The 27,197-nt window shown below is 42.7% G+C and overlaps 1 protein-coding gene across 1 annotated transcript in view; it reads right to left on the bottom strand.

The window, feature by feature from the left end:
- PIAS4 (protein inhibitor of activated STAT 4) overlaps positions 1-24,637 on the bottom strand; it is a 32,747-nt gene extending 8,110 nt beyond the window's left edge. Inside the window, exons 1-9 of the mRNA XM_032766739.2 lie at positions 24,211-24,637; positions 16,114-16,198; positions 13,351-13,392; positions 12,791-12,881; positions 12,275-12,403; positions 12,081-12,186; positions 8,564-8,637; positions 8,189-8,349; positions 1,936-2,066 (exon numbers count right to left, since the gene is read on the bottom strand). Of these exons, the coding sequence (XP_032622630.1) occupies positions 1,936-2,066; positions 8,189-8,349; positions 8,564-8,637; positions 12,081-12,186; positions 12,275-12,403; positions 12,791-12,881; positions 13,351-13,392; positions 16,114-16,198; positions 24,211-24,637 (1,246 nt within the window). The remainder of the gene's footprint in view (positions 1-1,935; positions 2,067-8,188; positions 8,350-8,563; positions 8,638-12,080; positions 12,187-12,274; positions 12,404-12,790; positions 12,882-13,350; positions 13,393-16,113; positions 16,199-24,210) is intronic.
- Between the last annotated feature and the right edge of the window lie 2,560 nt (positions 24,638-27,197).

Genomic DNA, 27,197 nt, shown 5'->3' with positions numbered 1-27,197 from the left:
GCATCTGCACTGGTAAACCCCTCAGTGCAGACCAGGAAGCCAACTGCAACCCTGTCCCATAGGTACAAGGTGCTGCAGACAGAGCCAACAGTCTGCAGCCAATCCCAGTAGTGCCAAGGACACCGAATACTAAGCCACCCCTGTAAAATACTCCTGAACAAGTGGTGAGTCAGGAACAGAAAGGCACAGCAAATCCACTGCTGCCCAACACACTGCCAATATGGAAACCATCCAGGACGACACCACTGGCGTTGGGACTGGGCTCAGTGGATGCCCCACAGGTGGTACCAGAGTTGACTGTACTGGTTTCACATTGGTACTGCAGAGTGGTTTGACAGTCCACCTCTATCCCACACACTGAAAGACACACGGTGCCGGTCTACACTCCTCTTAGAAAGGGAGGAGGAACCTCTCCAAGTTCTGGAGCAGCTCCAGTCCATTTTGTGAGAGCTTTTCCTCAGATTACAAAGGAAGGAGAACAATTGTTGTTGCTCCCAGGCGAGGAATCCAAGTATGACTGTGGAGTCGCAGCCCATACAAGCTCAGGTGCTCTCTTGAGGGGCCTGATGATCTGCGGCAGTCCCCTATGCTGAAGGAGGGCTCATGTTCTGCTCTAGTAGGTGCCAAATTTAAGTGCAAGGCTCTAACCACCTGCATTCTCTTCTCGGACTTACAGATGGAGCATCTTTCCGTAATGTGCCCTTGCCCAAGGCACAAACATTGAGTGTGGGCAGGGCCACCCAGAGGATTCAGGGGGCCTGTGGCGCTTGTACTCATCCGGCAGTGGTCCGGGTCTTCAGCATTTTGGCAGCTGGGGGCCCTTCGGTCACTCCGCGTCTTTGGCAGCAATGAAAGGCCCCCCACCACCGAAGACCCAGAGCAACTGAAGGGCCCCCCGCCACCAAAATGCTGAAGACCGCCGCCGGACCAGGGCTTGCAGGGCCCCTGCAGGGTCCGGGGCAAATTGCTCCACTTGTGCCCCCCCCGCCCCCCTCGGCAGCCCTGAATGTGAGGAGGTTACTGGTAGGGATAGCTACTTTGGACAATGCTTAAAACTCAGGGAAGGTGTCACACCTGGCTAAAAACTAACTACACGGCACTAAACCCTAAGGTACTACTAAAGTAATGATTTCTTGTTCCCCCCTCCCCCCCCCAATAAACACTGCGATAGAGAACATGAGGTGAGACACCACACCTGAATGCTCCAACTCAAGCTGCGGGTGGGGCCAAAAAGGAAGCAAGGGGGATGAGAGCACTGCCTCCCTTATATAGCAATGGTAGAGGCTATGGCAGCCAGCGAACACAAGTACCACTCCAACAGGTACTGCCAAGCAGAGTTCTTTGGCTTTGGTGCTTTGGGCAAGCGCACACATGACTGGAACACACATCTGCAGCCACTCAAAGAATTAGTGTTTGCTCGGGAAATATTTGCATAAAAACAAGGGACCGCTTTAGTCAGAGACGTTACAGAACAATGCAGACTGATTTATTGGTAAAAACGCCACTAGTTAAAGGTCTGACCTTTCACTGTCCATGAGCGGAGGCAGAACACTGCAGGGTTATTCCATAAGTGAACACATAAAAGATGTTAGTTCCATGCCACTTGGAAGGGATAACCCAGTTTTGCTAGCCAACTGATCTGAACGCTAACTAAACCATTAGGGATCTATTCAAAGGGCTCGAGGACCGCAACCAGAATGATCCCCTTACTGTGCAGTTACTACCTCTCTGATACTACTTACTCTTTTGTATAGAAAGATGGGGGAACCTATTCGCTGACTTACAGCGATATTCTGAGCAGAGCTCATAAGGGGTTCGACAACTCTCCAACACTGACCCAGCTTCCTAATTTTGTATCAAGTGATCTCTGTATGTTCTTCACAGTTCATCATTCAGTGCATTTAAAATCATTAGCCTCACTCAGTACATACTCACCTAGTACCAATATTGGACACTGAGGGCTGCAGCTTCTCTCTTTCTCAGCTTTGATTGGACACCAGGATCCATCCACCAGATATTCGATTTCATCTGCATCCTCGCATTCAGTCAATATTTTTGATAGCAGCCTGGAGAGGAAAGAAGATGCCATCTATTAGCCTTGAGGAAATCAGCAGAGCACCTTTGACGACAGAATGCTAAGATGGATCCTCACCTTAAATGGCCCTAACATTTATGTTAGGAAGGGAATTTGGTAGTGAAAAGCTGCTACACCCAAGTCCTATTCTCTCCCCCCACCCCCCCACAACAGGTACTGGCAGTGCCAACATCCCCAGTCCATCCTGACATGGCTTAAGCCATGAATCAGAGAGCAGCCTCCATGCTCAGTTCAGTCCTTGATCTCTGTTGATGCTGCCCATGGTGTGGGAGAGGACAACAATTGTTACTTATGACAGGTGGTAGTTCTGTGATGAAGACTTTCCATCAGGAAGTGGGCTGAAATAACTGAGCTGCTATTAGACCACATTTGAATACTATGCAGAAGACTCAGTTCCTCACACCCCATCCTGTAGCCCAGCAGATCTCAAAGGCTGAAATTTTAATTACAGTAGAACACAGTCCCACCCCACTGCCAATGTGAAGTGAGGCCAATAGACAAGTCCCTTGTGATGCTGTCCAGACAATATTCTTATGATGCCACATCTACAGTACACTGGGTGACTCATGCACACACATTCCATTTATTACATTATGAAAGGACAGAATAATCCACCAGATTAAGAAAGTCAGGTAGGAAGTGTAGCCTTCCTCTCTTCTTACTCTTTATCAGTCCAGACACTGCACTTCCCAAGCTACTGATGAAATCTCCAGGAAGTATAATGCATGCAGTGTCCTCCCAGCTAGAGGCTGCATCAGAAAAAGCTTCTGTGCCTAGCCCACACGGTGTTAAAAATACAAAAATGATGGCATAGATCCAGATGGCCACCTTACCCATCTCTAATCATGAGGAAATGGACCTCTAACCAGATGGAGACTACCTCTCTGGTTCATCGCGCCTTAGAGGTTGGGCATTTGCTTTACTGTTGTTGAAGCATTTCTCATCACTGGCCTCACAAGGGTGTTCAATAGTTATTGGAACAGAGCATCTAAAATTCAGACTGGAGAAAGCATCACTCACGCCTAGGCTGTGGAGTTTTCCCCTTTATCAGTACAAGGGTGAACCAACACTTGAGTTGTAAAAGTTTGAAGTTTCCTTGATGCGTGAAACCATTCTGAGAACTGTTTTGTCCCGATTGAGTGGGATCTGCTATTTGATTCATGACAGGATCTGGACAGCTCTAGTCTCCTAGCCTAGCAAAACGGATACTAGAAATAGAACTTTAAAGATGTAAAATGGTTCAGGGAGGCTTACATGAGATCCCTCAACTAGCTTGGTCTTCAGTAGCTTCCTTGGATCTTTACTGGATGAGTTGTGTTCCTTTGCTTGCTGAAATGGACAACATCCGGATCAGACTCCAGCATGGTCCGTTCTAGTTTACTCGTAGACTGACTATTACTACCAATTTTACAAAAACTGAACAGGAACAAAGTTCAGCTGTCTAGAGAAATGCCAGATTAACGACAAAGGCATGGATTGGATCGAGTTCATCTTCTCTACCTCACTGTTTTCTGCTGTAAAATAAAGAAAAGGAAGCTTTGCCAGTGGAGGTAGCACTACCGGAACACCCTTTCTTCCATAAGCTTTAGTCCTCCATAGCCAGGCTGTAAATGAGAAAGGGAAATGGATATTCCTGTTGTATTTACTCCTGGGGGAATTCTGAACACAATAGTTTAAAATTCTGCATATTTGTCAAAATAATGCAATATAATCACTCTGGTTTTAATTATTTTGGTAATTTATTTAAACTACAATACAATGGATGAAGCATAGAAGCGGGGAGCATTAGTGAAAGTCCCCAAACCCCCTTGCCTAACAGTAATGTGGCTAGGTTTGATCCTTTATTTCTAGATACTAGTCAACAAATATATGCAGCCCTATGCTCAGTGTTTCATCATAGACAACTGAGGGCTGGGGAAATCAAACTCACAATTTACATTGGCTAGTGACCATCTCCAGAAAGGTCAGTAGCAAACAGTTCAAGGAGCACATTTTGACAGGAAATGTTTTCAGTCCAAAAATGTAGACCAGTTCTAATCACAAATGCTTACTGTGCTTTCATAAGGCCACACTGTCCTTTACACCAGCGCTTCTCAAAGTCGGGCCGCTGCTTATTCAGGGAAAGCCCCTGGCCGTCTGGGCCGGTTTGTTTACCTGCCACAGCTCCAGGCCAATGGGGCTGTGGGAAGCAAACCGCGGCCAGTGGGAGCCACTATCAGCCGAACCTGGGGCTGCGGCCCGTAAACAAACCGGCCCGGTCCGCCAGGGGCTTTCCCTGAACAAGCGGTGGACCGTCTTTGAAAAGCACTGCTTTACACCCTTCTGGCAATGTGAAGGAGCCTTAAAACTTTTACACCTGTTTTATACACCGGGGGGGGGGGGGGGAAGATTCAAAAGACAATGGGAACAATTCATTAAGCAGGTAGGCTGCCACATTCTGCTCTGCCTGAAGGGACAGAGCCTACCTCATTCCTACCTCCTTAGAAACTTCCTGAAGCTCTTCTTCACACAGAGCATGCTGCAATAGTGAGCAAGAGGGACAGAATCTCTCTCTCTCACTTGAATGAATGCTCAGCTCCCCTCTTCTGGTGGTGATTTACACCTCTATCAGCTGCTCTGGGCACCTGAGCCAACCTGTCTGTGCTGTCAGGAAGGGGTGCATGACCACTCTTGTAGCTTTCCTGTCAGAAGTCATTTTTCTGTGGGGATGCAAAGAAATCTGCAGGGGACATGAATTCTGCATATGCAAAGTGACGCAAAATTCCCCCAGGAGCATGCACTGGTAGGCTTGGCAGAATTTATTTAATAATTTTGATGGATAATCTCAAAGACTATTTAAGCACCTTCTTCTCTTTTCATCCATTTAAATTTTCCACAGTTTCAGGAAATTAGGTGGGGTCAAACAATTATTTAATGACAGTAGACGTTAAGATTCAAAAAGTGAAATCTTTATGACTGTTAAAACACGTCAAAATATACAAAGTAAATATCTTTAAATCAAACTCTAGCAAGTTCTCAAACATCATTTTTCTTTCTTTGCATACCAGTAACTTTGATTTTTTATCATTTACTGAAAAAAAATCTAATTCTCGCAAGCCTGCGTATTGGCCACAGGGCAAAGTGAACAGGTAATCTATGTCTAGGTTGCTTCAGATTGCCTGAGGAGGTCCCAATAGCCAGAGAAGATCAGTAACTATGAATTTCTTCTGGCACCTTATAGACTAACAGACGTTTTGGAGCATGAGCTTTCGTGGGTGATGCATTTGACGAAGTGGGTATTCACCCACGAAAGGTCATGCTCCAAAACGTCTGTTAGTTTATAAGGTGCCACAGGATTCTCTGCTACTTTTACAGATCCAGACTAACAGGGCTACCCCTCTGACACTATGAATTTCTTGATGACCTGAGTACTGTCTGCATGATTAAATCCATGGGAATATATAACCAAGGTTGAAGTTCACATAGACTCACTCATCTGCCCTTTGTAGAATTCATCTGAGCTCTTGTGATTGGGTCCATCAGTATATTTGAGGGAAAGCCCCAATAGGAGGTCTGAGATATCTGAGTGGGGAGTTCACTTCCTAGAAACCAGGAGCTCTGCACCTCGTTGCCATCACCATTTGTACAATTGTCAGCAATTTCTACACTGGAGCTCAGTGAATAGTCAGGCTGCCTAGTCATTTCCTGACTCCTGTGCTGCCTTGTTCACACAGGAAACAATGGCATTCACCACTTTTTTCCTTCCTTTGCTCTTGGCAGAGTAGGCAACTAGTTTACTGAGTTCTCCTTTAAGGTGATCAGCGTCTAAACCAATGTTCCTGGACCTATTGGGAATCCTAGTCAGGTCTGTACCTCGTTTAGGGTGGCATCTGTTGCCAGGACTAGCTAATTCAGTGGTTCTTGTAGAGGACTCGTCCTGGCTCTGCATATGGAAACCATACCTCAATGATAAGAGGCAGACATTCCTTGGATAAGACTATCCTCTTGATAATACTCAGTTCTGTCTCTCCATGTTTCTTTATATGATCTTCTAATATCACAGTATCAAACCTTGTTCTGAGATGCACAATGGAAGTATATCCCCTCCAAGGTGCTGGTCTATTACCAAGCATTAATCTTTGAGCAGCTGACATTCTTAAATGTCTTCAAGGCTAAGGACTTTCTTTAACTCAGCCAGTTGTCCAAGTATAGACAGACTGTGAAGCCTTCTCCCTTCCAGGCTGATGTATAAACGTACACCATGTTTGAGAATGTCTGTGGTGCTGTTGCTAGTCCCAAGATATTGGTACTGGTATGTGGACTCCAACACTCACTATTGCATCTGTGGGACATGCTCCTCACAGGCCAGTTCTCTCATCAAGTGTTTTCAAAGGGCATAGAAACCCGCTATGGTTCACAATCTGAAGGCATGAGCTTTTAGGGTTGCCACCCTAATGTTTGGGACCCACAAGAACACATTGGGCAGCACAAGACAACAGAATGAAAGAACTCTCCTCCAGATATATTAAATACACAGATATTTCTCCACAAGGGGCTAAAAGAAAAGGATGTTTGCGGTTGGCCAGTCTAAGGACCTTCCCTAATATTTGTGGCTTCAGACCTTTGCCCCAGATTGGGGAAGACAAAACGCAGGCCTCCTGCCTCCCAGTGTGGACCATAATGCTCTCTTGGACTTGGTTCTCTGGTCTGCCTCCTTCATACGCTGTTTTAACAAAGTGACCCAAACTTGACTGGCTGGATCAGAGCTCAGCAGGGCCCTCTACAAACCTTAGATACTTTTTTGCAATCCTACTGGTGCACTTACTGTGCTATGCTGTTTGTAAGTGCTGAGGAGTGCTGTCAGACCTTGTGTATTGTATCTCTAACATCATCACAGGATCTTCATTCTGAAAGTCTAAAGCTTACTCACAAAAAGCTCCTCTCAGAAAGCAGCACAAACTAGTGTGACATTATAACAAAGATGATTCAATGCTTAACAGCTTGAGGTTTTTTGAACCTACCAAAGTAAATTATTGGAGGCAGATGCTACTAGAACCATGAACCAACAAGCTCCTTTTATTCATGGAAGAACATTATAAAAGCATCTTTGTTGTACTGTCTCCATCTAAGGCAGGGAAGAGCCTGGATTAGTGCTGAACAATGCAAGACTAGAACCCTAAGCTGCTTGGATGAACCCAGACCAAAAGAATCAAAAAGTAAAAATAAAATCATTTCAAGAACACATTCGTAAAAACAATATCTAAAAAGCCAGGAAAAATTCCAAGCTAAGCTTACAAGAACCTCAAACCTTTGGAAGTGTGGGTATTCATAAATAAGGTGCCCAAAATACCTTCAATATGCTCCTACAGAGATTCCAACCCCCTATCTTGTTCCTTTTATAGGAACTCATAATATAGAAATTGCCAGCAAAGCTTTTTTTTTTTTTTTTTAAAAAAAAAAAGGACTTTAAGGAGTTTGCAGCCTACTGCTGCAGATACTATTTGCATAGTTTGCAGGTGGAATAGTCAAAAAAAATGTACCCCCCAGAGCACTGGTTTATAACTGCATTCATACCTCCATCTCAGATGTGCTAGCTCTGCATCTAATGACACCTGGATTAATGGTTGGCACATACTTATGACGTGCTGAGAACTGCTTGTGAGGTAATGCAGGATCAGGCCCTTAATGAAGGAGTGGGAGAAGAGTGCATGCCGAAGGCAGCCTGTCTTGTCAGGAGCGTGTAATGTAGTTTTACTCTAGGGAGTGTAGATGACAGTCACTGCATGGAAAAGAGCAAAGCATCCTAGCTTTTGCGGTCACCAAGATCAAAAATGAAGATGGTTGTATGAGTTTCAGAGTGAGCTGATGAGAAGCTACAGAATCAAGAAGCAAAAGACTAATGACCGAGTCTCACGCAAACCCACTACCACCAGTAACGGGGAGGTTAGTCTCTTACGTGCTCATGGAGCAATTATATATTTTAAACTTAAAAACAATTTTGAAATGGAGGTGGATCAGCTAGGCGGCCTTAAAAACCAGAGCATGAGCCCAAAGTGGAAGAGGGTGGGGATGAATAACCAAAGGGACAGAAGAGGAAGGAGCGTAGGAACTCACCCATCAATTATTAGCTGGTCATAGGGTGCTGGTTTGTCACACACAGGACACATCCAAGTGGGCTTCTTCTCATTCATCTGGAGGTAGAAGACTGCATCGAAGCACTGGAGGTGTGCACAGGTCTCAGCCCGACATGGAACAGACAGACGCATCTTCACCAGCTACAGGACCAAGAGCAGACAGACAGTGACCCATCCCACCATTTATCACTAGATGCTTCCCCTTTCAAAATGGGATACTGGTGCCATGTGCAAATACACAAGAAACTGCTTCTAGATGGTTTTGGTGAAAAAGATGATTATCCTGTAAAGATGGCATGGACAGATAAATAGGAAAGCTGATGTTAACGGCCTGGATTGCTGGGCAACAACTTACCGGGCAGATGAGCGAAACTCGAACACCTGTAGTAGCAATTTCACTGTCTGGATCCAAACGTAATTTCTCTTTTACTGTATTCAGGAAGACAAGAGGGGATAAAATTAAAGCAGCCCATTTTAAACCTAGAAATAACATGGAGTATAAGAGGCAAGCTTCTGCGGCTGTCATATGGGGAAAAACGTGCTGATGCCAGGGGAGGATGTGGTAAATACTCCGCAATATGCAAGCGACTCAGTCACCCGTGGAGAGCAGGGACAACAGGGTGGGAGGTGGTAGTGGGTCACGTCACTGCAACATCAGGGCAGATACTGGACAAGGAACATGGCATTCAAGCTAGGGCCACACCCACTTAAAAAAAAAATATAGTACAATACAGAGTGACACGACTATAACGGGGCAAGCCCAGGAGATAGCGAGGCAGCAGGACTCTAGTCCAACTGACCCTCTTAGTCTCATCTGAGCTGAACAGACTAGCTCTATCCAGACCCCAACGGGATGCAACTCTGGAGCTGACCAACAAGCTGGGCTGCGGGCATACTGGCCAGTTTCTGCACTGCAGCAGGCTTTGTCACGTCTGGAAGATTAACATGCAAAGTCAGAGAGCAAGGCAGGAGGTCTGGCCAAAATGCCATTTTCCAGGAAGGAAATAGGCATATTTGGAAGGAATCGACACATTAGGATAGGAGGTAGGGAGTTCAGTCTCTGCTGAAGCTCACCCGTGTAAAAATCTGGTGGGACAGACAGAATCAAGGATGATGCTCTAGCTGGCAGGTGAGATGGGGGGGCCTACGTGACTGCAGAGGCCACAGGGAGACAACCATTTACATCTTTTGGAGGGACATTTTTCATCAAACAGGTGCTGAATGAACACAGAATACTGTCCCTAAACAAATCACTCCAGAAACATTACAAAAGCTGCCACTAGCACTGCTGGGCATACACGTTTATTACATTTCCATCATCTCTCTTTGGGTAAGGGTGCATTACCTTGGCTGTTTCAGACCATTATAAAACACAACTCGATACAGAATCTTTATGAATTTTGAAACAAACAAAACAGCTCTATGTTTTAGTTGTAAAGCAACATCTCAACATAACGGCTGGTGGGGTTGTAGAGTATTGTTTTACGAGAAAACCAACCATTAAATGCTGCAAACAGTTAAATTAATTTTCCATCCAGCACAGCAGATCATGAGAAATGAGACCAACTATATCCTAGGAGCTGTTAACTAGCATCAAGATTTTTTTCGTTAAAATGGGTGACAAAACTTTGGCTTTCAACTCCACAGTTAGGCACCTAAGTACCGGATTTCAGAAAGTGTTCTTACAGAAGTCAACAGAAATATATGCAGAGGAAGATAAGTCAGCCCTGGTAAGCAAGTGGAGTTAAAGGGCAGTGTTAGTGGTTAATAAAATAGAGAGGTGATCAGAATCCGAAACCATTGTAGAATGCACTGGTGAGCTATCGTAGCAAGGTTTACAAGATACCTGGATCTGGCAGATTCAGATGCCCACAAAAAATGAGTTTGTGTAAAGCCAAAGTGATGGTGTTTCTCATTAGCTCATAACATGACCAGGGAAACTAAACAAAAGAAAGATGACTCCAGGGTTAAGAATTTAACAAAAGTAATCCACCTCTGCCAGCCAAATGAAGCCAAGATTTTTATTAAACTATCCCACTGGAGTTAGAGGTGATGACAAAAAAGCTTGCGAACAGAAAAGGCAATGTTTGTAGAATATTTGCATGATGCTTCCAGACTTTGAGGGGATATATTGTAAGCACGAGTTTTGAAAGGAAGAGCCATTCTACTCTTGATTACCCACAGTCCTGTTTCACTAAAACTGCACTCAAAGAGGAATGATGAAATCTGGTTTTATTTACAGCTCTAATGGCATGGGGAAATGGGAGTGCAGTCCACAACCGCTGCTTCGGCTACACTAGGTAGCTAAGCTTCACAACAACCAGTGACTGCCAAACTCTTAGCTGGTTACCATTTTCCTTCCCCTTATTGCCATAAGCAAAGATGCAACAGCTCTGCAGATGTCCATCACGTAGGACCATTGGTTATTTAGGCACAATTGTGCCAAAGCCACTGTTTGAATGTTGAGTTGGAAGAGATCAGCATGTTCATCTGCCCCACACCTGGGCAGGGATGGGAGCGAGGGGCAAGATACAAAGGTATATTTGGACCCATAGAGAACCCTAAAGATAGTTGTACAAATGGATGCTAGAGTTTGGCTGAATTGTTGCAATGTAATAAGTCTTATCTATAGGATGACAAGATGTCCTGATTTTACAGGGACAGTCCTGATTTTTGGGGCCTTTTCTTATATAGGCTATTACCCCCCATCCCAATTTTTCACACTTGCTATATAGTCACCCTACTTATCTAGGGCTTTTCATCAGTAGATCTCAAAACACTTAAAAGGAAGTTAGTACCTTTAGCTCCATTTTATCAATGAGGAAACTGAGGCACAGAGCAGGAAGTGATAAGCCCAAGGTCACCCAGCAGGCTAGTGACAGAACTGAGAATAGAACCCAGGCCTCTTGATTCCAAACCCAGTGCTCTATCAACTAGGCCACACTGCGTCTCCTAAAGGAATGCTGAATTTTCGATTTTCAATATAATCAGTCATCTGTAGCTAGTGACCAGGCTACAAGGACCTGACACATCTGAACATGCGTTTTTCCCTATACATTAAATAGGTCTTTTTTGAAATTGTGCCCCCTAAGCCTTGTAAGTGCAGTCTGTGGTTAGTGTAGAATACCACAGCATGTTTTTTTCTAAATTGTCCTCTTATACAGAATTAAGTGCTATGGTCATTATGTCATAATATAATTTGGAATCACTGAATGATTGGAAGTAAGTTCCTCGGACTATTAGGAACTGATGGTCTGGCCTTGCCTTTGAAAGGTAATTTCCCAAGATTTCCAATAAGGTTCTGCATTTACCCAATACCATGATCTATCTGAATGGGTTCGACCAAGGATCACATCTTTTCTAAAGATCTAAATCACATTTGAAAGAGGTGCTGTGAATTCCTGCTCTCAAACACAGGGTGATTTATGTGGAGATGTCTTGCTACCAGAGTTCTTTGCTCCAGAAATTTCCTCTGGAGATCCTGCAAGTGCTCTGGCAACATTCATCCATTTATAATTATTCAGTTGAAGGCAGGAAACCACTCATCAGAATGACACTGAACTTCAGCATCACTCACCATAATATGACCCGGGAATGAATTCTAACTCCAACTAAATTAGGTCAAAATTTATCTGTATAGTCACATGAAAAGTGCTGCAAAAATCTCTGCACAGATCTGGGGCAATCTGATAATGTGCCTAATACACAGCTTAGCAAAGTCACTCAAATTTGACAAATGATTTTATAGAATTGCAGAGAAAGATTCTATAGAATTTGACAATTGTTTCCGCACAAAATTTCTAGTAGCCTGACTTCTCAGACTGTCCAGTCTGATGAAGACTGCATGAACTTTAACAATGACATGGACTTACCGAGTGCCTTGCAGAGCTCTGGATGTTTGATTCCAATGGTTTTCAACCTCTGCAGCAATTCCGCTGAGGTCATTTGCCGCACTAAGTATAGGCCCACTGAATAACTCTAAAGAGAAAGGAAAGGGACATGATGAGAAGAAAGGGCACACTCCACATACGTGGTCGTTTATTTCCCAAGTCATGCAATCATTTACCTTTCCATAATTCCCCCACGTAACCGTGATTCGATTGGTCGCTGCAGACAGGTACATAAGATGTGTGAGGTTAATGGGACGACAGGGCCTTTTAGGCTCCACTCCAGGCTTGTTAGATGGGTAGTAGCCCTATAGCAAAGACAGACATTTTTCTCTTTATTTTACCAGAGAGATTGCTGTAGCTGAAAAGGAAAAAAAATCCACAAGGACATCAGCCTTGAAAAAATTCTACTCATGCACAGAGTAACTTTTTTGGATGAGATTATCAAGTCATAGTAAAGAGCAGGGAAGTTGACACTGCACTTTCATGGCAGTTTTGCAAGAATACTGTTAATGAACTCTACAAACCAAATCCATTACACAATGCGCTTCAAAGTCAAAACAATCTATTATTAGCACTGCAGCTCCCCATCTGTATTCACCAGAAAATAAATTTCCAGAATAAAACAGAACCATTTAAATCACACACTTTCTCCCTGGGCTGTAAAGCGACACTTCATGGCTGGGTTGACTTACCGGCACTGAGCAGTAACTATGATTCACTTTTACTGCGATGTTTGGAGGGTACTGATCCTCCTGCGGGGAACTAGTGTCCGTGTAGCAGATTCTGGAGAGAAATGGTGACCTTTAAATGTCTACATCCCATATGCGATTTAAAAGATCTCTACCCTAATAAATACTGTTGATTTCAACAGCAGCCAGCTAGGAGTACCACCCAAACTAAACTATGCTTGTCATCTAGTCAAACCAAACCCATTACACCCAGGAATCTCTACTGAGGACATGATATAGACTTCAAATTCGGCTTCACAGCAGAATGCTACGTAACCAGTAGTTTCTATAAAAGCAATAACTCAAATATCATCTACAGAGAACCAAGAGTGTCAATGCAGCAGAAAGTTATGTTGTAAGATGCTTGCGCTATCCTTGCAAACAAGGGACTTGCTTAAAGTGATCCAGTATTTTGTAGCTACTGAACACAGAGCATTGAAACTGTTACTATGTTGTACTAGTGATCTCCCTCCCCTAGTTTGCTGCCTCATGGGTTTAATTAATTTCATGGTATTCAGACTTACCTTAGCACAACCTGAACAGACTTCACACCGGCTTGCAACTCCCTAGTAAAAACAAAACAGACTTTCATTTAACAAAACCTCAGTTTTCTTCTTTATCCAATCAACAAATAACCTAAAGCTATTACAGATATTTTTTTTCAAATTACTTGTCAGGGTTTGTAACATTTACAGCAACTCCTCACTTAACATTGTAGTTATGTTCCTGAAAAATGCAACTTTAAGCAAAACGATATTAAACTAATCCAATTTCCCCATAAGAATGAATGTAAATGAGGGAGTTAGGTTCCAGGGAAATTTTTTTCACCAGACAAAAGATTTTATATATTGTGTGTGTGTGTAAAATATATATAATAGAAGAGAGATAGATCTCTCTCTCACACACACACAGTATAAGTTTTAAACAATTTAATACTGGTACACTGTGATGATGATTGTGAAGCTTGGTTGAGGTGGAGGAGTCGGAGGGTGGGATATTTCCCAGGGAATGCGTTAATGCTAAATGAACTAGCAATTGACTGAGTCCTCAAGGGTTAACTCTCACAACACTCTACAAGGCAGCAGGAAAGGAAGGAGGGCAGACAGAGAGAGACATCCTGTGTGAGAAAGAGAAAAAAAATGTGCATTTCCCCTTTAAGTAGCTGACCCCAGGCTTAGGTACACTGCCTTGTTAATTAAATCAGCTTACTGAGACCTGAAACCAGCAGCTACTGCCTAGAAGCTTCCTTCCTCCCTCCGTCCTGTCCATCTCCCCCCCTCGCTCTATGGAAGATGGGGTAAGCAGGCTGCAGGAGCGGGGGAAAGGGGAGACACCCTGACATTAGTCCCCCTCTGTCCTCCTCCCCCATACAACTAGCAGGGGTCTCCGGGAGCAGCTCCAGGGCAGAAGCAGCACATGGGGGGAAGGCCAGCTGCTGCACAGGGAATTTAGGGGAGTGAGGAGCTGATAGAGGGAGCTGATGGGGCACTGCTGGTCCACCCTGGTTCCAACCACCCACCAGCTAGCTGCAACAGGCTGCTCTTCCTGCAAGCAGTGGACAAAACAGGTGGCTGCCAAAGGACATTAGAAGGGAGCATTTCACAACTTTAAACGAGCATGTTCCCTAACTGGTCAGCAACTTAACATCAAAACAATGTTAACTGGGACAACTTTAAGTGAGCAGTTCCTGTACTTTTAAAATTTCACTTGTTTTGGAAAATAGAACAGTCTGGTTAGTTTCATTTTCCAGCTCTCATGCACTAAACCAAGGTTTTGGTATTTGGGTTTCCAAAATTGCAGAGAAGTGTTTAAAGAAAAGTATCTGTCTTCATCAAAATATTAAGTGACTGCAGAAACATTTCCAGGCAGATGAGATTTTGTAAAACATTCCCACTCTCTGCCCCCCCCACTATGCCTAGGCTGACAATGTCCCTACAACACCCTCTTCATTCGATTAGTAAACTAAAACTGCTCTTTCAAAAAAAGGAATCTGAGCATTATGGTACCAACAGAATATTCCTGCTGACGATATTAGCTTTATCAAACGGTGTATTAACTGGTTTCAGAAAAGCTGTATAGCAGAATATGGAGTTCTTAACAGAAAGTTTTAGACACAGGCACAAGATGTACTCTAACTTCTGCCCAGATTAAACTCAGAATTTAGCCTGGATTTGACAGTGAAAGTGTTTTGCAATCCAATCCTACTTTTAAATTGTTTAAAGTTTTCAGGAGGTTGAGTTCAGCCCATAGCTTACAGGAAAGGGAGTTATTCTGACAGCTTTAAGGAGTCCATCACCAGGGACCATACTTAGATACTTCTCGCTGCTGTCAGAGAAGGCAGGACCTGCCCTGAAGGAGCATTGCATCTGATGTCAGGCACTCACTAGAACCCCTAAAGGGAGTGCATGCTATGTTCTAAGCAGACTACAGCTGATGAGAATCCCCTCACAGATCCAAATATTCCTGGCTTTTCCTTTCTCCACATTCAAGATACACAGTTAGCAGCAGTCTTCTGTTAGATCATCCCAAAAGGTCTGCCTAAGTCTCTGTGGTCTTTGAATGGCATTTCTTTGCACTACTTTCATCTGTGTGGATGGCCATACTATTTGAGCACTTAAAAAATAAATATTCAAGAAGGAAGCTTGCTCCCAATATGTGACATTATTATTCTGTTGTTTACTGTGGGAAAGTTGTGTCAGACTTTTACATTTCACTCAGTGCAAAAGGTCTGTCATCATTCTGATCTCTCATGGCAGCAAGTTCCAGGGTCACAGGCCAGCTGCTGAGTAAACTTTACCTCCCGCACTGATGTACTTCACTCCTGGGGTTGAAAGTTATGTCACTGAAGATGAATGCAGTTGTCATGGGAAGTCCTAGTGGCAGAGTGCAAGATAGTTGCTCAGGTAGCTATTATCAAGAATCCTTGGGTAATGGCATTAAGTATACAGCGTTTAACCTGTGATTCAAAGAAGATTCTGCAAACAGATTCATACTTTTGGCTTAAAAGAGAAGTTTCAAGACCTCAATAATTGCATGCTGTTTGCCCTGCCTAAACTTACTATTCTAGCTGGGATTTATCACATTAGCCAAAAGGAAAGCCTACAGAGACCAAGACAGATTGGACAGTGCCAAAAATGGTTATGGGCCTCATGTTGGGGAAAGCCTGTCTGCTGGTGTTCTCAAGTGAGCAGTGTTACCAGGCAGAGAACAGAGACCGAAAATGGAAGGAAGACTGTCAGGGAAGTTATGCATTTAACAGTGTTTTAACAATACAAAGCACAGAGTACCTGGAATTTCTGATCAGCTCCACTTGTCTTGGTGTCAGTGCAAAAATGCACGGACTCTCCTGAAGCTTCTCGTTATTCTGTGGGACTGAAGAGAAAGAGAGGAGACTTTACACGCCAATGTACATCCAAGTGCTACTGAAATGAGTAGTGTCCTATCCCTCATTTCACTTTCTGTTTAGCAATAACCCATCATTTGTTTCTTTGACTTGGCATTGGAGAAGTCATCATCTGCTGGGATTAGAGGATATAAAGCCAAAGAGATGCATGAATAGCCCAAAAAAAGGGGGGGGGGGGCACCTTGTCATGCCGGGATAATGAAAGGAGAGATTTGTGAGACAAATGTCTTTGTACCATTGATCAAAATGCACTGCTCACTCCTTGCCTGCCTGTTTTGTTACCAGGGTTAACATGCTGTGGAATTTGTCCCACCCATTTTGTAACGTGTTCCTTCAACTTCCCAATCAGGCAACAGGTGTACACTTTAAAATAAGAGCACATTATGAGTGGAATCACAGCATGAAGACAGAACTCAGGATGGGGCGGGGGGAATGTAAGGATGTGTCAATGCATAACATGAAAGTATTTATAGATGGGACCATTAGACTGGCTGTGGAAAAGGAAAAAAAACCAAACAATCTAACATCGTCATCAGGTGATAAGATAGCATCAGAAGGCTGGCCCCAAAGGGCAGAGAAAAGAGGTGTCAACAAATGCATTAAGTTAATGAGGCAGTTTTAGGTATGGTAACATAATGATCTATAGACAGATAAGGAGATACTGTTAGCCACAACCCAGAGTGGACAAAAACTGGATTTAAAAAAAAGTCAGTTTAATTTTAATAAAAAAATCCAAGTGAAAAATACATTTTTCTTTTTTAAAACAAGCTTAATTAAAATAAAAATTATGACAGCTATGTTAAGGCCTAACCTTACTCTAAGGTATTAAGAGATCTCACATTGCACAACATTCAAGTAGTACATGTTTGTGGATGAAGTTTTAAAGAAAGCCAAACCACTGCACTGGCGGAAGTCAGTTTAAACCCAGAAGGGACCACCAGATCGTTTGGCTGATCCCCTGTATATTATGTACCACATCATGGGGGGGCCTGAAAGGGGAAGGGGATATTCCTCCTATCCCCAGTTGCTGACCAATTTGGAGGCAGCAAATCTCATTGGCGAAGCACTCATTACCTAGAGTGCTAACCAGCAGTGGCCTCTTCTGCAGGTACAACAAGAATATTTTCTTCAATTCAGTTTATTAGACTAGATCAGTTCAAAGACTAGTTCATTCAAATATGAAAAACAGATTGGGAGTTGAAAAAGCAGGAAAGCAAGTCTACCTCTTTTGATCTATGAATAAAAACTAGGCATGAGGATGAGATCTACTAGTTCTAAAATCTTGAATAACATGGTGACCAGAGACCAACTCACCAACTGCAAATAATACTTCCTTTAATAAATTAGTTTTAAATGCAAATAATTAAAGAAAACAAATTTCTAAAAGTTGTCTTAATGCATTTTCAGTTGAATTCCAATTTCCATGCAAATGTAGCTTGACACAAACCACAAGTAAAAATGAATCTAGTACATAAATATTTCATTCACCATTTTCTAATGCAATAGAAAGTCAATTACAAATGTGAATAAATGTATATGAAGTTCACACAATTGCTTAAATGTGTACAGGGTATCCTGCTGGCTAGCAAAAAGTTTCCAAATTACAACAGTGAGAATTAACCTCTTCAGAAATTAACTAAAAAGTACAAATACAAAACAATTAAAATCAATGAGTTAAATCAAGGTTTCCTGCTTGGTGATTTAAATTACATTTAAAAAAAAAAAAAAAAAAAAAAAAAAGATCAATCCACCCTGCAAGAATCCCTCTTCTTTTCCAAAGCAGCCACCTTTTCCAAAAGCAATGCCTGTACCCCAATTGAGAGTACAAACCTCAGCAGCAAAGCCATGACCCAAGCAGTTTCCACCCATTTATCCCATCATCACTGTAGGATTCAGTTTTCATGTGAAGTTAGGATCATCTCTTCCTCAAAGTATCTCCCAGCAGCAAGATATCTAGCATACCATCTACCTCAAAAATGCATAAAAGGCCCACTTCTACAACATGCCAAATGGCTTCTGACAGGCACCATGGGTGAGGTGTCACTCCAAGATTACCTCTTTCCCTTGTCACTCCAATGTAATTGGGCTACTAGTCCTGCTAGAGGCTAGGGAAGAAAACAAGTATGGCTGTTAGGCAACATAGCAGTGCTTTCCACAGACCACAAATCAGAGACTGAAGCAACAGCAGCCCTAGTCAATATGACTGTGCAACTAGCTCCACAGGAAAAGTAATATCAGCCAAAGCAAAACCCTCCCTTTCAAGGACAGCTCACTAGCTGCAGAAGGAAAGAGGAAAGGAAACAGAATTAAGAGACCTGAGCCACCTGGGTCCCTTTCTTTATCCCTTTCTTTATTCCTCTCCATGAAGGAGCTGGGCAACTCAGCTTTTCTGGCAGAGAGTTAGGCTCTTCTCATCCACAGCCACTCAATACCTCTACTGGGTGGACCAGAGAAGGCTGCTAGAGACTGATGTGAGTAAAGAACTCGTAGCTATTCCTGATCCAAAAGAAGCGGGGGGGGGGGGGGACACAGCATCTACTCCAGTATTCCACCAACCGTGGCCAGTACCAGATACTTCAGAGGAAGGTCTGTGTGTGCGCGTCGGGGGAGGGCAAAGGGAAGTGGGGAAAACCGTTCAGTAAGTTATGGGATAATCTGTCCCAAGGGAGAATTCTAACCAGATCTCGACTAAAGGTTGGTTTATGACCTGAAGCATGAGACTGTAGTGCCTTTCAAAAAAAAACAAAAAAAAACAACTTACTGTAAGTATGAAACAACTTGGATGAATTCCAGAGAGTCTTTTGCTACGGCACAACCAAGTACAACCTTGGCCAACAGAAAAAAAAGCCATGTAAAACTATTCAATACTTAGAGTTGGACACTTTTAATCAAAAATGAGTTTCAGCCAAAAGCCTTTTCTGAAAGTGAACTAAGTTAAACTTTTCTGATCTGTGTGGCTTTTGTGACTTGCTGGGATGAATTTCTGTTAAAACCCCAGGATAGCAAGATATAAAGAAGTCAATTAATTATGAAGTTTGAGCTAGATCAGCAAATCTCAGACTTTAAGACATACAATCTCTAATACTCACAAATACTTGGCATAGGCCTTTAGAATTTTAGTCCAATTATAATTATAATGGATTCTTATTCTGAGAAGCCAACTCACAAGCCAGTTTGAGAACAGCTGAGCATGATCACTTAAAGCTCTTTAATGTCAGTAGGACTGTTAGTTTTAGGATTTCCCTACACCAAGTTGTATGCTGCATCAGTGCACCATATTTAATAGCCTGGGAGCCTATTACCTTAGTCACCACCTCTCTTTCTGCGACATATTACCATAGTTGTGGTCAGTGGAGGCAATACTAGATTCTCCCCCTTGATATATGAGAGAAGGGGCCGGTGGCATGGGATTCTTTGTAAAACCTCCAGAGCTCTGAAGTGTCCTTCCAACCCACAATCCAAAGTAGCCCAGATTTGATGCCTTTCACAGTACAGTGCAGTGCTCGTTCATTTCCACGACCTTTGAAAACACACCATTGACTAATGTAAGGGGATGGTAGTGGAGTTCATACTGGGACTTGGCTGAGAGCTCATTACAGTTTGTTTTTATAATTTTAAATAACTGGCAGGGTTCTCAGGGAATATGGATGGGTGCTTTTTATTCTAACTCCAAATGAATCAATAAATCATCCAATTTGTTCACCTCGGAGAACTAGCTCAGAGAGAGAACTGAACCAATGGCTTGCAAATATGCTCTTGGGAGGATTTCTCAGAGGATGTCAAGTGCAGGGATGTGTGTTTTGCAATCAAGAGAATACAGTTGCCTCAGCCATCACAGATACCTGCAATTAGACACCAGTGGCTGGCCTGTGCCAGCTGACTCAGGCTCCCAGAGTTATGGCTAAGTGGTTTGTTAAATTTCAGGCTCGGGCTGGAGTCAGAGCTCACGGCGATAGAGCCCAGGCTCCAGTCTGAGCTTGAACATCTATACTGCAATTAAACAGCCCATTAGACTGACCCATGTCAGCCTGGGCCACAGGTTTTTAATTGCAGTGTAGACATACCCCAAGACAGACTGAATACACACGGGAACTGAGCTTGATCTTCAACAGGGCAGGAAATAATAGTCTATTTTATTACTCATGGCTAGATAAAAAGCAGTATACAAATTGCCAAGTAGATACCATCAAAAGGTATCAAACTGAGATACAGTTTACTCTGACAGTGGCTGAAACACACAGATTATGTAGCCCTCTGTTCCCACAATGACACCAGCAGATCTTCCTCAGGCACTGCCTCCAAGCAAAGATCTCAGCACTCTGCATCCACAATAAACATGCAGGCTGTCACACCTTCTCTCCCCTCAGGAGAACCAACCAAAATTCCCTACCACACCACGTCATTATTACCAAACCACGTTCATCTCTGATAAAAACCAAGGCATCTACTGAAAGCCACAGTATGGCTAAGGAAATCTACAAAGACATCCTGTCAGCAAATACTAGGTTTTAGGCCTTGTCTACACACAAAAGCTGCACCAATTCAACTAAACCAGCACAACTACCTTGCGTGGACAATCTTAAGCCAATTTAAACCAATGGATTTAATTCAATCCATTACTAAACTGAATTGGTATAACGTGTGTGTTTATGTAGTTACCAGATATGGAATGTTACCTGGGTCACAAAACACTTCAAGTCTCCTTGCCCCAACACCTGAAGCTGTATCTCTGTCTGCAGGCATAGTAATCTGATACACTCCTGCAGAGAAAAGCATGTCTGCCTAGAGACACAAGGTGCGTGATGTAATAACTTCTGTTCATGAGAGACAAGCTTTCGAGCTTACACAGAGCTCTTCTTCAGGTGAAAGGAGCTCTGTATAAGCTTAAAAGCTTGTCTCGCTAATCGACAGAAGTTGGCCCACTAAAAGATACCACTTCACCCACCTTGTCTCTCTAATACCCTGGGACCCAAACGGCTGCCCCACTGCATACAACAATTGTAGAGATCATTGGCTGGGATGATTTAGTTGGGAATTGGTCCTGCTTTGAGCAGGGGGTTTGACTAGATGATCTCCTGAGGTCCCTTCTAATCCTGATATCCTATGATTCTAAGTTAAATTTAGCCCACCTTTTGATCTCAATGTGATCATTTCAAAGAGACTTGTTTCTCAGCACATATTAGCTTCTGATTAACAAAGATCCTTCTATTTAAAAATCGGGGAAATGCACAAAAGTTACAATTCCCTGGTTTCCTTCATCACACTACATATGCTTAAAATGTCTTCTGTAGCAGGACATTCACCCAGGGCACATTATGCTGTCCATGTGAAATGGGTCTCTGATCTCAGATATTTCTATGGCATACCACCAGTAGCATTTGAATTTTCTACAGAATAGGTCTCAGGATTAGTCTGTACACAGAAGTTGCTCTGCTTTACCAAAAGGTGTAAAGTTAAGAAGATAAAGTAAACCAAAGCAACTGATAAGCCTTTATTCTTTTTTTTTCTTTTCTTCTCCAGTCTCCTCAAGTAGAACTCCATAGACATCGAACTTTGCTTTGGTATTCTTAACTTAATACTCTTAGAGTTAAATTGTCAACATGTCAGTTTCCAAAACACGAACTATTAGTGTGTATTTGCACTGATGAGCATTTTTCTTGGGTTAGGATAACCGGAATCTTACTGAGCCAAGTACAAAAGTTAGTCACTGAGATATCTATCACCTCTGCTAATGTTAATGCTAGGAGAGCAAGAGTCCAGAACCAGATCTCAGGAGAGATGCCTACTAGTCTCATTTCCAGTTACCAAAATGAACTAGTACATCAAAGACATTGTGCCATGCTGAAGCAGCCAGGGATCATACACTGGGCTTGCTCCCCATTAATGATACCCAACAATTGTACTCCCCACCACCACCAATGCCGGACCTGCAGAGTTGAAAAGATGAAGTAGAACTATAAATCTATATTTCAGTGTGGATTCGGAGTGATAAATCAGGTTTAAAAAGAGCATCTGTTCCACACTAGCTGCCCTATAGCAAGTCCCACAGATGAAGCACAAATTACAAGAGAGAAAATTTGTCAAACATGCCCAGGGAACAAGAGAACTTCTGGAGGTTGTAGTTTTCATATGGAGTAGGATGCCAATCTAGCCAAATCAAAGATCTGGTCTGACATAGAACATCTATGTATTGTTAAACTTCAGTGTTCTCTGGTAATCAGGCTAAATATATTTCTCCTCATCTCTAGATGCTTCCACTCCTTCTTGGAGCTATAAATAGGAGATGGGGTTGTAGCAGGAAAAAAAGAAAAATCACTTTTTTCTCCCCCTTCAAAATATTAAATTAAATTACATGTCATTTGTTTCTCCAGTGGACTGGTGCACAGTGTTCAAGATTGAATTAGCCAATTTCTAAAACTCTGTTTAAGTCATCACAGCCCTAACGTCTATACTGCCTTCTTATGCAGACAAATCACGTATATCTGAAGCCTGTATAATATAGTCATAGTTCTCTTTTTATACTGGTAAGTAGTCCAGAAGCGAAGAAATATGGAAAATAAGAGTAAACAGGGAAACTCCACAAGGAGTAATAAACATATGGAATAAGTTAACAGGGAAGGCAACTGAAACAAAGGATATAAATAACCTCAAGGGATACCCAGCCTAGTTTGTGAAGGCGGAAGGGAGTGAAGGGTTAGGATGAAAAAAGCAGGAAGATGGGATTAAGAAATTATGGAAGTGCAGGCACATAGGGCCAGATGGCTGTTTCCTGTTCCTAAAATTTATGTTCTCTTGAATTAAAGAGGACAGTTTAAGTATTATCTGATTTGTGTTCTGGCAGGTTTCTCAGAGCCACGTAACATGGTTAAATAAAGCGCCTTTTATGTCCACATTACAGCAACAAATCCACACTTCTGCCTAGTGAGGCTATTCAGCAATGACTGCTTCCCACATGCCTTCAAATTTCCAGTCCATGTTCAGACACTGCAGCAGTTCATCTAGCTGAATCTTGGTAAGATATCATTACCTTCATTTATCAACACTGCCTTCATCTCTCTGCACATTAGGATCAAGCCTTTCCAGCAATGGGAGATCCTCAAATTCCACCTTTATTTTGCTCACAACAAGGTCCATTTTGTAATGAGGCCTGAGGCAACCATGTTTACTCTATGGGCCATTGAAGATGGGCGTAGTTTGATGGGTCACAAAGCAAAGGGTGCCACAAATATAGCAAAAAGACCCATTATGCCTCCGTCACACACCAAAAAAAGACACATTACAGCCAGTTATGGCAATGCTTGTCACTACCTAGAACCACCATAACGCTAACCCAGACTCTGGTTATCATGGCTCCAAAGTGGAAGGAGCTGCTCCTTTCATCTTCCAAGCTCCTCTAGCTGCTCCTCAAAACACAAGGTATGGTGCATAAAGAACTGCATGACCGGTTTATAAATGTACAAAGACCTGTGTATGTATTACAATAATAAGTCATCTTTATTTGTGGGAAGCTTGAAGTCTGCCATGATAAAGTACAGAACTAACCAGTATCAGCACAGAAAGGGCCACTGTTCCAGTTTAGCATAGTTGTGACAATGACGGAGAAAACAGCTCATCCCCTAATATACTGCTACATTAGCTGGAGCAAGAGCAGATTATGATTCAGTACACAAGGACGCAATATGTTAAAAAGGCAGCAAAGGATACAAAAGCCACAGCAAAACAAGACCGGCTTTCAAGTCACTTTGATAAGTGACTGCAGCTCCTGCTTTAAGAAAGGTTAAAAAAAGCAACAAAAATTAATCTAGGAATATTCTGAATAGACACCAACTAAAAGAGAACCCACTGGTTTTCTCTCTCTCATGTGGCCTCACTGCTCACCAAAAATGCTGCCATCTTTTCAAAATTTGCATGCTTTTTCACCGTCCTTTCCAAGACAGAGTTCTGGGCGTTAGCATTGTATTTGCATATGAGAGAGACTCACCTAGCTCTGTTGGCTTCAGCAGTTCATCCAAGGTGGTATAGAAGGGAAGTTTCACCAGCCGAACTTCAGGCTTTACAACTTTGGGTGGTAACCTCCCCAGTCCGTTAAGGTATTTCCCATAGAGTGCAGGATAGTCAATGTTAGGCGTGGAAAGAGAAGTCCTAGCAACAGTGCTCCCACGGTCATAGGAAGAATGTATGGAGAGTGCCTCTGGAGGTCGGTGCTGCTGTGGCTGCCCCGGTTCAGAGCTCTTCTTGGCATAGCGAGTCTCATAGAGCTCTTTAATTTTCTTGAAAACTTCAGGGCTACAATCAAACTGGACCAGCTGCAACGCTCTAGTGACCAGCTCATGTTTAAGTCCACTCTTACTTCGGCCAACAAAACCTAGTAACATCTGAAGATCTGAGACTCTGAAACTCATCACCATGTTCTAGGAAATAAAGGTAAAAAAAGTAAGATTCTTGGCACTATAAATAGATCAAGTGACAATTCTCTCCAAAGCCTGTACCCTGGAACTCAAAAGATTAAAAATTCACTTGCAAGCCTTCTAGTTAAATCATCTGGTTTTCAGCTGATTACTGTGTCATGCACAGACACTTGTTTGCGCAATGGGAATACACAGTAGACCTACTGACCATCATCCAGTATACACAGATACAAAGGCAGTGACACAAGTAGTCACTGAATTGCTATAAAAAAATCTGTGATAAATACAAAGTAATCTCATGGTAACAACTGGAAACAGTGTCAATCACAAGGATACCAAATATCTTGCATCAGGTTGTTGGAAAAGCAAGCGTTCAAGGTTATTAACTACTCCAGCCCACACCTCACTCACTTCAATCAGCTCTCCTGTGAATAGGACCAGTGCCCGCTTCTGTTACTGCTCTGTGGGAGCACCATGAAACTACCAATTTCAAGGCTGATCCTAAGGTTTTGAACAACACTGAAACTGACCAGTCTTGTCAACTTCACTCTCTTCTGCCTGGGGAAGCTCAGAGGGAACTGGAGATGTCTGTAGACTCAGACTACACAGGATTGATCTATGCTTGGAAGAATGTCTTCATAAGGATAAGAGCCAGAAAATATTAATTAAAATTAATGCTCACATTCTGCAGAGATTGATTGTTAAGGCCCTTCCTCATTGCCAAAAAAGCCTCACGTACACCCTGGGTGAAGAAAGTGTTTTTTGAGCCCTGAAAATACATCTGAATATTTGCATTTATTCTGGCAGCTTGCTCACTGGTTTGTGAAAAATTCAGGAGAAATTTTCCAGAAAAACACTCCTACACATCCAGGTGCAGGAGATGGAATCAACACCTACTAGATGTTTTCCATATTTATTTTCTGATGATATGGAAAAGACATACAGAAATCAGATTAATTACCAAAATAGGTTGAAAATAATGTTCTTGCTGTTCATTGAAAAAACTGACAGGCCAACTTTTAAAGGAAAATGGCAACAGATTTAAATCCAGAAATATTCATTAACAGTATTTGTGGGGCGTGAAATTAAGGTCACATCTACACTATGGGACTATAGCAGCATAGCTATGGCACTCTGCCTCTGCCGGCATAACCTTATAATGTAGACACAGCCTACAATGACAGAAGGGTTTTTTTGGTCACTGCAGGAACACAACATTCCCGACCGATGGTAGCTAGGATGATGGAAGCATTTTTCCCTTGACTTAGTTGGGTCTACACTGGAGGTTAGGTGGGCATAAGTATGGTGTTCATGGGTGTTGATTTTTCACCTGAGTGCCACAGATACATCAACCTAAATTTTAAGTGTAGACCAGGCCACAGAAAGAATTAGCCTCTTACGTTTTATTCTTCCTCTTTTCCTATGAAATCCCCTTGGACTTCCTATTTCACTGACGCTGTCCTATAATGCATCCCAAATGCATCTGGGTGCAAGGAGACATTTAGTAGTGTGATGTGTTCTGGAATCTCTTCAGGGAGAAAAAGAAGAAGGGGGGGGGTGAAAATAGAGCTTTGACAAACCAAGGAAAATATGTTCAGTGGTTAGGGAACCAATCTAGGACCTGGGAGACCCAGATTCGATACCCTACTCCAGCACGTGCTCCTGGTGTGACCCTGAGCAAGGCATTCAGTCTCTGTGCATCACTTATCCATTTGTAAAATGGGGGTAATGGAACTTGTCCATACCCCACAGGGGCACTGTGAGGATAAATACATTGCTGTAGTACCTAGACACCATGTGATCAGTAAAGGTGGCTGCACAAGCACCCTAGACAAGGGAGTTATCCCTGTACTCATTGTTGCCAGTTTCCTGTTCTCTTGGTGTCTTAGCCATGTAAGCCAGCGCTTAACTCAATTGCTTTTTGCAGTTTACATTCACCCAAATTTCAGGTCTAGTGATGTTATCAGATTTAAATAAAAAGCAAAACAGGCTATTTTGGCACAGAGAAATAGATGTCTAGAACCTCACGCCTCTAACTCAGAGTGAGCGGTATGAATATGCAGTTCTCATTAGCCAGTGAGATTATTCATTTTAAAATGAATATAGATGTAGGCTTTAGGCAGCAACAAAAGACAGGAAATTGTGTGTTCAAGGAGCATGGAAGATAATGAATTCTCACTACAGCCAGGCAACAGATAACAGAAGTCTTCAAGATGCTTCCTTTCAGAAGAGTAGTGGGCTTCTGCCCACAAAAAGCAATGAGGAAGACCTAACACAGGGAGAAGGGGTCAGCCATTGTTATGCTTACGTTTGAAAACAGGGTTCTCTACATTTTACTTCTGTCCTACATCAGTCAATTCTAGGATTCACAGCATTCACTAGGTCTGCCTGTCATTCCATTACTTAATGTCTAATCCTGCCAGAGGCTGAGCCTTGTCAACCATCATTGAAGTCCCTCAGAGGTATTCAGCATCTGGCAAGAATGGGAACTTTACCATGAAAGCCCTGTTGTGTGCACTGAGAGATTACAGTTCTGCTTCACAGACTGTACACCTGTGAT

The sequence above is a fragment of the Chelonoidis abingdonii genome, chromosome 11, assembly GCF_003597395.2.
Source record: "Chelonoidis abingdonii isolate Lonesome George chromosome 11, CheloAbing_2.0, whole genome shotgun sequence".
NCBI lineage: Eukaryota > Metazoa > Chordata > Testudines > Testudinidae > Chelonoidis > Chelonoidis abingdonii.
This window is presented reverse-complemented; position numbering and strand designations above follow the sequence as displayed.